General features: G+C 34.8%; 1 protein-coding gene across 18 annotated transcripts in view; it reads right to left on the bottom strand.

Moving 5' to 3' along the window:
* Positions 1-12,236, bottom strand: part of LOC145277807 (uncharacterized) — a 262,143-nt gene that overhangs the window by 194,312 nt on the left and 55,595 nt on the right. For 15 of the 18 annotated variants that reach the window (XM_080129669.1, XM_080129671.1, XM_080129670.1 and 12 more), the window contains 4 exons: positions 10,083-10,229; positions 7,011-7,157; positions 4,386-4,532; positions 2,015-2,161 (listed from right to left, as the gene is read on the bottom strand). The exons of 1 other annotated variant lie outside the window; for it this stretch is intronic. In XM_080129669.1, the coding sequence (XP_079985795.1) occupies positions 2,015-2,161; positions 4,386-4,532; positions 7,011-7,157; positions 10,083-10,229 (588 nt within the window). The remainder of the gene's footprint in view (positions 1-2,014; positions 2,162-4,385; positions 4,533-7,010; positions 7,158-10,082; positions 10,230-12,236) is intronic. 2 more of the 18 variants (XM_080129677.1, XM_080129681.1) reach the window with 2 other exon arrangements.

Raw genomic sequence — 12,236 nt, 5'->3', positions numbered from 1 at the left:
GAATATGACCTAACGTATACGACGATTTTCAACCACTTGAGAGATATTGGAAAGACAAAAACTTGATAAATGGATGCTTCATGATTTGACCGACAAATAAAATTACAGTTTTTTGAATGTATTCCAATTATAGTACTCAAAAAACTTCAACCTGGACTAGCGCCCATACTTACAAAACTGTTTAAACGTTGTCTTAAGGAGAATAGTTTCCCATCTCCCTGGAAAATTTCATCAGTATGCCCTGTATTTAAGAATTCAGGTAATCGCTCATCCCCCCTCTGAGTACAGGCCAATAAGTCTCCTGTGCGTCATGAGTAAGTTGCTGGAATCTGTGTTAAATACAGAAGTAATCAACCATCTCAACAAAAATAATCTTCTTAGTGACACTCAATATGGTTTCCGTTCTGCTAGATCTACAGCAGATGTGCTTACAGTTATATCTCATAGGATTAGCAAATCTCTCGACGGAGGCGACCTTTCTAGGACAATTGCTCTTGACATATCTAAGGCCTTTGATAGGGTATGGCATAAAGGTTTACTTCATAAGATCTCTAGCTATGGTATAGCTGGAAATGTCTTCTCAATTATTAAATCATTTCTTTCCGATAGGTTCATAAGAATAGTAGTTGAGGGGCAAAAATCAGAAGCTCACAGTATTAATGCAGGTGTCCCGCAAGGGTCCATCCTGGGCCCAACTCTTTTCCTGATCTACATTAATGATCTTCCAAATCACATCCTTACATCATTTGTAGACATTTATGCTGCCGACAATACCATTTATGGTAACACATCTAAGACAGTAAACGACCAAGTTCTCTCCAATTCTCTCTCCTCTGATCTTGAGCATGTAGTACAATGGAGAAAGGAGTGGCTGGTTACTTTTAATGCATCTAAAACCAAGCTTCTCTCGTTACATCATCAACATTCTGATCCACATCTGGCATCAATTGAAATGAATGACTCGCGTCTTCAGGAGGCCTCAAGTTTTGACAAGCTTCTGGGCTTGACCATTACTCCTGATCTTAAATGGAACACGTACATCAAATCTGTTGCCAAGGCCGCTGGAAAAATGGTGGGATCTTTCAATCGATCCGGTAGATATCTCACTGCTGATGCAATTCTCTATCTATATAAGAGCCAGGTACGTCCAAGGATGGAATACTGTTGCCACATCTCGGCAGGAGCTGCTAGAAAGGACCTGTCCTGCCTTGATAGAGTTCAAAATAGACTTCGTAGCCTCGTAGAAGATGCCTTTTTCTTTTCCCTGCAACCTCTATCTCACAGAAGAAATATTGCGAGTTTGTCTCTGATGTATCGTTATTTTCATGGAAAGTGTTCGACTGAGCTTCAATCTATGGTCCCCCGCTCTCCTAACTTTCACAAAAAACACTCGTCTAGCTGTAAACACTATCAATAATTCCCCTCACCGTTTATCTGTGCCTAAACCTAAACGTAGATTCCATGAACAAAGCTTCTTTCTTAGAACTGCACGCCTGTGGAATTGTCTTCCATTTTCCTGCTTTCCGGCTGACTACAATGTGGTTGTCTTCAAGTCTAACGTAAATCAGTTCTTGATGAGCCGTTCCATATAAGTTATCAAATTTACCGAATTTTCATTACTAACGATTATTATATTGTCCAATTTCTACTGTATACTCTTTAACCCTTATCCTTGAGTGGCCTCTTGGCCTTGATAATGTGGTGATGCCTATGTAAAAAAAGAAAAAAAACAATCTGTCTCATGCACACACACTTCAAAGCTGGTAATCCTACATCTTCTGTCATTTTTTCAGTATGAAACACTAAATTCTCATTTATATTTTAAACCAGAGTAGCAGCAAAAGAGCATTTCACTTCATTTTTAAATGCCACACAATTGTTACATGCAGCAAACAAAATGGAATAAATGGAAATATTTTCACAAAGCAACATGCCTACTTTTTAAAGTTTTAAATAAAATAGTCACATGATCAAAACAATCAATTCATGATAAAACGATTATTCTTTTACCAACCTGCATTTACAACGACGTCACACTTGTTTCCAGTATAACCAGAAATGCATCCCTCCGGACAATATCCGCTGATAACATTGCATGCAACATTGTAACAATTACCACATTTGCTTAGGCATTTTGGACCGTAATAACCCGTTTGACATCCTTATAAGAAAATGTTGAAATTTATTAGAATTATTGAAAAACATAAATGAAAATGAATTTTATAAAATTGAGGCAACTAAATCATCATCATCATCACCATCATCCTCATCATCATCATCTGTTTTACATGCTCACATATGTTGGACGGCTTTTAAAAAATTACTTCCAAACTCACCTATCTCTTATTATTTGGATTATTCAGACTACTGTTCACATCATAAGTATTATTTTCACAACGTTTAGTTGGTGTAATCTCACTGTCACTCTCTCTCTCTCTCTCTCTCTCTCTCTCTCTCTCTCTCTCTCTCTCTCTCTCTCTCTCTCCTCTCTGTCCCTCTCTCCTTCTCTCTCTCTGTTAATGACTTCCCTTTTTTCTTGGTAGCCATCAGCATTGCTTAACGCCGATTGGTTGGGCTGTGAAGTGAATTCCAGAAATCTTCGCACAATTTTCTTATTAATATTCAATCTCGGCTGAAAAATGCTGAAACAGCACGCGATATCAATGAAGCATTTGGCCGAGGAACTACTACTGAACGCACAGCACAATGGTGGTTTCAGAAATTTTGTCATTGGTACGACAGTCTTCAGCATGATGAATGTAGTGATCAGCCATCAAATATTGACAATGATCAATTAAGAGTCTTGGTTGAATTCAATCCACATACAGCTATTCCATGAATTGTTTTTTAATAAGCCGTAACGTATACGAGGATTTCCAACCACGTAAGAGATATTGGAAAGACAAAAACCTGATAAATGAATGCCTCATGACTTGAACGACAAACAAAATTACAGTTTTTTGAATGCAGACTAAACCATTACGGCAGAGAAATATTATCAACAAATGGATGAAATGCATCAGAAACTTCAACAACAACACACAGTATTAGTCAATAGAAAAGGCACAATTCCCCCGAAAAACAATGCGTGCTGCACGTTGCTAAACAAATCAGAAGTTGAAAAATTGGGCTACAAAACTCTGCCTCATCTGCCATACTCTCCAGACCTCTCACTCACCGACTACCACTTTTTCAAGTGTCTCGACAACTTTCTGCATGAGAAATGATTAAAAAATCTAAGCAATATCAAAAACGTTTTCAGCGACATCATCAAAACCAGAACGCAAGATTTTTACGTTACTGGCATTAATAGACTTGTATTACCGGAGGTATTTTTCTGCAAGCTTTGCACTGATATTAGAGTTATCCTTAGCGTAATCAAACTGCACTATTGAGATTTAAGAAACTCGCCTACCTTATTCTTCTACCCAAAACTGAGGTCAAGACAACTGGATGTTGGACGTACATTTAATTCAGAAGCCTCAGTTGAAATGAACTATTGAGTCAACTGTTTTCACTAATAAATATTACATTAGTTGTACCTACACATGTATTGGTCGTCTCATGTGAAAGATGTTCAAAATAGTCATCACAATAGTCTCATTTTTACATAATCAAGACACCAACTTTTAATGTCAGCAATGTCACACTTGCTTCCAGTATAACCAGAAGTACATCGCCCCATACAATCCCCGGTTCTAAAATTGCATGTAGCATTATGACAATGGCCACATTTGCTTAAGCATTTTTGTCCGTAATAACCAGTTTGGCATCCTTATAAATAAAACACAAATGTGTAACTAGAATTTTTAAGGAACACCAATGATAATGGATTTTGAAAAATTTGGACAGCAAAAAATCGTAAAATCTTTGAGGATAGAATTTGCTTTGGTTTTGATTATTTTACTTTTTACGAATGTTTTCAGATTATTTAATGATCTATTCGTCCATTTTTTTACAGATGCTTTATGATATTCTTCTTCTTCTTCTTCGTCTTCTTCTTCTTCTTCTTCTTCTACATCGTCATCATCATTATCATCATCATCATCATCATCATCATCATCATCATCATCATCAATAATTACAACAACAACAACAACAACATCTTTCTCATGAAGGCACACGTCAAAGCCCGTAATCCTACATCTTCTGTCTTTTTTCAGTATGAAACATTAAATTCTCATTTATATTGTAAACCAGATTAGCAGCAAAAGAGTATTTCACTTCGTTTTTAAATGCCACACAATTGTTACATGCAGCAAACAAAATGGAATAAATGGAAATATTTTCACAAAGCAACATGCCTACTTTTTAAAGTTTTAAGATAAAATAGTCACATGATCAAAACAATCAATTCATGATAAAACGATTATTCTTTTACCAACCTGTATTTACAACGACGTCACACTTGCTTCCAGTATAACCAGAAATGCATCCCTCCGGACAATATCCGCTGATAACATTGCATGCAACATTGTAACAATTACCACATTTGCTTAGGCATTCTGGACCGTAATAACCCGTTGGACATCCTTATAAGTAAATGTTGACAATTATTAGAATTATTGAAAAATATAAATGAAAATGAATTTTATAAAATTGAGGCAACTAAATAATCATCATCATCATCATCATCATCATCATCATCATCATCATCATCATCATCTGTTTTACATGCTCACATATGTTGGACGGCTTTTAAAAAATTACTTCCAATCTCACCTATCTCTTATTATTTTGATTATTCAGACTACTGTTCACATCATAAGTATTATTTTCACAACGTTTAGTTGGTGTAATCTCTGATCGGAAAAGTCTGACGATATGCACAAGTTTCACTCTACACAGGTTGTATCAAGAAATATAAGATAGCAAAAGATCAAATTCGCACAATTTTCTTATATCAATTCAATCTAGGCTGAAAGCTGCTGAAACAGCTCGTGATATCAATGAAGCATTTGGCCGAGGAACTACTATTGAACGCACAGCACAATGGTGGTTTCAGAAATTTTGTCATTGGTACGACAGTCTTCAGCATGATGAATGTAGTGATCAGCCATCAAATATTGACAATGATCAATTAAGAGTCTTGATCGAATTCAATCAACGTACAGCTGTTCCATGAATTGTTTTTTAATAAGCCGTAACGTATACGAGGATTTCCAACCACGTAAGAGATATTGGAAAGACGACAAAAACCTGATAAATGAATGCCTCATGACTTGAACGACAAACAAAATTACAGTTTTTTGAATGCAGACTAAACAATTACGACAGAGAAATATTATCAAAAAATGGATGAAATGCATCAGAAACTTCAACAACAACACACAGTATTAGTCAATAGAAAAGGCACAATTCCCCCGAAAAACAATGCGTGCTGCACGTTGCTAAACAAATCAGAAGTTGAAAAATTGGGCTACAAAACTCTGCCTCATCTGCCATACTCTCCAGACCTCTCACTCACCGACTACCACTTTTTCAAGTGTCTCGACAACTTTCTGCATAAGAAATGATTAAAAAATCTAAGCAATATCAAAAACGTTTTCAGCGACATCATCAAAACCAGAACGCAAGATTTTTACGTTACTGGCATTAATACACTTGTATTACTAGAGGTATTTTTCTTCAAGCTTTGCACTGATATTAGAGTTATCCTTAGCGTAATCAAACTGCACTATTGAGATTTAAGAAACTCGCCTACAATATTCTTCTACCCAAAACTGAGGTCAAGAGAACTGGATGTTGGACGTATATTTAATTCAGAAGCCTCAGTTGAATTGAACTATTGAGTCAACAGTTTTCACTAATAAATATTACATTAGTTGTACCTACACATGTATTGGTCGTCTCATGTGAAAGATGTTCAAAATAGTCATCACAATAGTAACATTTTTACATAATCAAGACACCAACTTTTAATGTCAGCAATGTCACACTTGCTTCCAGTATACCAGAAGTGTACATCTCTAGACAATCTCCGGTTCTAGCATTGCATGTAGCATTATGACAATAGCCACATTTGCTTAAGCATTTTCGACTGTAATAACCAGTTTGATATCCTTATGAATAAACCAAAAAAGTGTAACTAGAATTATTAAAGAACACCAATGATAATGGATTTTGAAAAATTTGGACAGCATAAAATCGTAAAATATTTGAGAATAGAATTTGCTTTGGTTTGGATTATTTTACATTTTACGAATGCTTTCAGATTATTTAATGATGAATTCGTTCTTTTTTTTTTTTAATATGCTTTATGTTATTCTTCTTCTTCTTCTTCTTCTACATCGTCATCATCATCATCATCATCATCATCATCATCATCATCATCATCAATACCAACATCAACAACAACACCTTTTTCATGCACACACACTTCAAAATCCTACATTTTTTTCTGTCTTTTTACAGTATGAAACATTAAATTCTAATTTATATTTTAAACCAGATTAGAATTATTAAAGAACACCAATGATAATGGATTTGGAAAAATTTGGACATCAAAAAATCGTGGGGGATGAATTTGCTTCGGTTTTGATTGTTTTACTCTTTACCAATGCTTTAAGATTATTTAATGATCTATTCGTCCATTGTTTGAAAGATGTTTCAAGTTCTTCTTCTTCTGCTTCTTCTTCTTCTTCTTCTTCTTCTTCTTCATTCTTCTTCTTCTTCTTCTTCTTCTTCTACATCATCATCATGATCATTACAACAACAACAACAATAACATCTTTCTCATGAAGGCACACGTCAAAGCCCGTAATCCTACATATTCTGTCTTTTTACAGTATGAAACATCAAATTCTCATTTATATTTTAAACCAGATTAGCTGCAAAAGAGTATTTCACTTCGTTTTTAAATGCCACACAATTGTTACATGCAGCAAACAAAATGGAATAAATGGAAATATTTTCACAAAGCAACATGCCTACTTTTTAAAGTTTTAAGATAAAATAGTCACATGATCAAAACAATCAATTCATGATAAAGCGATTATTCTTTTACCAACCTGTATTTACAACGACGTCACACTTGCTTCCAGTATAACCAGAAATGCATCCCTCCGGACAATATCCGCTGATAACATTGCATGCAACATTGTAACAATTACCACATTTGCTTAGGCATTTTGGACCGTAATAACCCGTTGGACATCCTTATAAGTAAATGTTGAAAATTATTAGAATTATTGAAAAACATAAATGAAAATGTAGCATTATGACAATAGCCAAATCTGCTTAAGGGTTTTGGACCGTAATAAACAGTTTGATATCCTTAGGAATAAAACAAAAATGTGTAACTGGAATTATTAAAGAACACCAATGATAATGGATTTTGAAAAATTTGGACAGCATAAAATCGTAAAATATTTAAGAATTTAGATTTGGTTTTGATTATTTTACATTTTACGAATGCTTTCAGATTATTTAATGATCTATTCGCTAATTTTTTTTAAAGATGCTTTATGTTGTTATTCTTCTTCTTCTTCTTCTTCTTCTTCTTTTACATCATCATCATCATCATCATCATAACATCATCATCCTACTCATCATCATCATCATCATCATCATCATCATCATTATTAATAATTACAACACCAACAACAATATCTTTCTCATGAAGGCACACGTCAAAGCCCGTACTCCTACATCTTCTGTCTTTTTTTCAGTATGAAACATTAAATTCTCATTTATATTGTAAACCAACTTAGCTTCAAAAGAATATTTCACTTCGTTTTTAAATGCCACACAATTGTTACATGCAGCAAACAAAATGGAATAAATGGAAATATTTTCACAAAGCAACATGCCTACTTTTTAAAGTTTTAAGATAAAATAGTCACATGATCAAAACAATCAATTCATGATAAAACTAAATCATCATCATCATCCTCCTCCTCATCATCATCTTTTTTACATGGTCACATATGTTGGACGGCTTTTAAAAAATTACTTCCAAACTCACCTATCTCTTATTATTTTGATTATTCAGACTACTGTTCACATCATAAGTATTATTTTCACAACGTTTAGTTGGTGTAATCTCTGATCAGAAAAGTCTTACGATATGCACAAAGTTCACTCCACACAGGTTGTATAAAGAAATATAAGATAGCAAAAGAGCAAAAGAGCACAATTTCTTATTAAAATTCAATCTAGGCTGAAAAATGCTGAAACAGCTCGCGATATCAGTGAAGCATTTGGCTGAGGAACTAATACTGAACGCACAGCACAATGGTGGTTCAGAAATTTTGTGATTGGTACGACAGTCTTCAGCATGATGAATGTAGTGATTAGCCATCAAATATTGATAATGATCAATTAAGAGTTTCAGTCGAATCCAATCAACGTATAACTGTTCGATAACTTGTTTTTGAATAAGACGTAACGTCTACGACGATTTTCAACCACTTGAGAGATATTGGAAAGACAAAAACCTGATAAATGGATGCCTCATGACTTGACCGACAAACAAAATTACAATTTTTTTAATGCAGACTAAACCATTACGGCAGAGAAATATTCTCAACAAACGGATGAAATGCATCAGAAACTTCAACAACACACACTATTAGTCAACAGAAAAGGCACAATTCCCCCTAACGACAATGCGTACTGTACGTTGCTAAACCAATCCTGCAGATGTTGAAAACTTTGGACTACAAAACTCTGCCTCATCTGCCATACTCTCCAGACCTCTCACTCACCGACTACCACTTTTTGATAAGAAATGTTTTAAAAACTTTTTCATAAGAAATGATTCAAAAATCTAAGCAAAATCAAAACATTTTCAGCGACTTCATCACAACCTGAACGCAAGATTTTTACGTTACTGATATATTCTACCCAAAACTGAGGTCAAGAGATGTTGGACGTATATTTAATTCAAAAGCTTCAGTTGAACTTGAACTATTGAGTCCACAGTTTTCACGAATAAATATTACATTAGTTGTACATACACATGTAATAGTCGTCTCATGTGAAAGATGTTCAAAATAGTCATAGCAATAGTCTCATTTTTACATAATCAAGACACCAACTTTTAATGTCAGCAATCTCACACTTTCTTCCAGTATAACCAGAAGTTCATCCCTGCAGACAATCACCGGTTCTAACATTGCATGGCCACATTTGCTTAAGCATTTTCGACTGTAATAACCAGTTTGATATCCTTATGAATAAACCAAAAAAGTGTAACTAGAATTATTAAAGAACACCAATGATAATGGATTTTGAAAAATTTGGACAGCATAAAATCGTAAAATCTTTGAGAATAGAATTTGCTTTGGTTTGGATTATTTTACATTTTACGAATACTTTCAGATTATTTAATGATGAATTCGTTAATTTTTTTTAAGATGCTTTATGTTCTTCTTCTTCTTCTTCTTCTTCTACATCGTCATCATCATCATCATCATCATCATCATCATCAATACCAACATCAACAACAACACCTTTTTCATGCACACACACTTCAAAATCCTACATTTTTTTCTGTCTTTTTACAGTATGAAACATTAAATTCTAATTTATATTTTAAACCAGATTAGAATTATTAAAGAACACCAATGATAATGGATTTGGAAAAATTTGGACATCAAAAAATCGTGGGGGATGAATTTGCTTCGGTTTTGATTGTTTTACTCTTTACCAATGCTTTTAGATTATTTAATGATCTATTCGTCCATTGTTTGAAAGATGTTTCAAGTTCTTCTTCTTCTGCTTCTTCTTCTTCTTCTCCTTCTTCTACATCATCATCATCATCATCATCATCATCATTACAACAACAACAATAACATCTTTCTCATGAAGGCACACGTCAAATCGGTAATCCTACATTTTCTTCTGCCTTTTTACAGTATGAAACATTAAATTCTCATTTATATTTTAAACCAGAGTAGCAACAAAAGAATATTTCACTTCATTTTTAAATGCCACACAATTGTTACATGCAGCAAACAAAATGGAATAAATGGAAATATTTTCACAAAGCAACATGCCTACTTTTTAAAGTTTTAAGATAAAATAGTCACATGATCAAAACAATCAATTCATGATAAAACGATTATTCTTTTACCAACCTGTATTTACAACGACGTCACACTTGCTTCCAGTATAACCAGAAATGCATCCCTCCGGACAATATCCGCTGATAACATTGCATGCAACGTTATAACAATTACCACATTTGCTTAGGCATTTTGGACCGTAATAACCCGTTGGACATCCTTATAAGTAAATGTTGAAATTTATTAGAATTATTGAAAAACATAAATGAAAATGAATTTTATAAAATTGAGGCAACAAAATAATCACCACCATCATCATCATAATTATCATCATCATCTGTTTTACATGCTAACATATGTTGGACGGCTTTTAAAAAATTACTTCCAAACTCTCCTATCTCTTATTATTTGGATTATTCAGACTACTGTTCACATCATAAGTATTATTTTCACAACATTTAGTTGGTGTAATCTCTTATCGGAAAAATCTGACGATATGCACAAGGTTTACCTTACACAGGTTGTATCAAGAAATCCGATTTGTCACACAACAAAGTTCACTATACAAAGATTTTATCAAGAAATACAATATGGTAAAAGGTCAAACTCGCACAATATTCTTATTTCAATTCAAGCTAGGCTGAAAGCTGCTGAAACAGCTCACGATATCAATGAAGCATTTGGCCGAGGAACTATTACTGAACGCAGACCACAATGGTGGTTTCAGAAATTTTGTGATTGGTACGAGAGTCTTGAACATGATGTATGTAGTGATCGGCCATCAAATATTGACAATGATCAATTAAGAGTTTCAGTCGAATCCAATCAACGTACAACTGTTCGATAACTTGCTTTTGAATATGACCTAACGTATACGACGATTTTCAACCACTTGAGAGATATTGGAAAGACAAAAACTTGATAAATGGATGCTTCATGATTTGACCGACAAACAAAATTACAGTTTTTTGAATGTATTCCAATTATAGTACTCAAAAGACTTCAACCTGGACTAGCGCCCATACTTACAAAACTGTTTAAACGTTGTCTTAAGGAGAATAGTTTCCCATCTCCCTGGAAAATTTCATCAGTATTCCCTGTATTTAAGAATTCAGGTAATAGCTCATCCCCTCTGAGTACAGGCTAATAAGTGTCCTGTGTGTCATGAGTAAGTTGCTGGAATCTGTGTTAAATACAGAAGTAATCAACCATCTCAACAAAAACAACCTTCTTAGTGACACTCAATATGGTTTCCGTTCTGCTAGATCTACAGCAGATGTGCTTACAGTTATATCGCATAGGATTAGCAAATCTCTCGATGGAGGCGACCTTTCTAGGGCAATTGCTCTTGACATATCTAAGGCCTTTGATAGGGTATGGCATAAAGGTTTACTTCATAAGATCTCTAGCTATGGTATAGCTGGAAATGTCTTCTCAATTATTAAATCATTTCTTTCTGATAGGTTCATAAGAATAGTAGTTGAGGGGCAAAAATCAGAAGCTCACAGTATTAATTCCGGTGTCCCGCAGGGGTCCATCCTGGGCCCAACTCTTTTCCTGATCTACATTAATGATCTTCCAAATCACATCCTTACATCATTTGTAGACATTTATGCTGACGACACTACCATTTATGGTAACACATCTAAGACAGTAAACGACCAAGTTCTCTCCAATTCTCTCTCCTCTGATCTTGAGCACGTGGTACAATTGGGAAAGGAGTGGCTGGTTACTTTTAATGCATCTAAAACCAAGCTTCTCTCTTTACATCATCAACATTCTGATCCACATCTGGCATCAATTGAAATGAATGGCTCTCGTCTTCAGGAGGCCTCAAGTTTTGACAAGCTTCTGGGCTTGACCATTACTCCTGATCTTAAATGGAACACGTACATCAAATCTGTTGCCAAGGCCGCTGGAAAAATGGTGGGATCTTTCTATCGATCCGGTAGATATCTCACTGCTGATGCCATTCTCTATCTATAAGAACCCGGTACGTCCAAGGATGGAATACTGTTGCCACATCCGGGCAGGAGCTGCTAGAAAGGACTTGTCCTGCCTTGATAGAGTTCAAAATAGACTTCGTAGCCTCGTAGGAGATCTCCTTTTCTCTTCCCTGCAACCTCTATCTCACAGAAGAGATCTTGCGAGTTTGTCTCTGATGTATCGTTATTTTCATGGAAAGTGTTCGACTGAGCTTCAGTCTAAGGTCCCCACTTGCCTAAC

The sequence above is a fragment of the Euprymna scolopes genome, chromosome 6 (assembly GCF_053919585.1).
Source record: "Euprymna scolopes isolate OS-2025 chromosome 6, ASM5391958v1, whole genome shotgun sequence".
Lineage (NCBI taxonomy): Eukaryota > Metazoa > Mollusca > Cephalopoda > Sepiida > Sepiolidae > Euprymna > Euprymna scolopes.
Note: the sequence above shows the minus strand (reverse complement) of the source record. Positions and strands in the feature narration are given on the sequence as shown.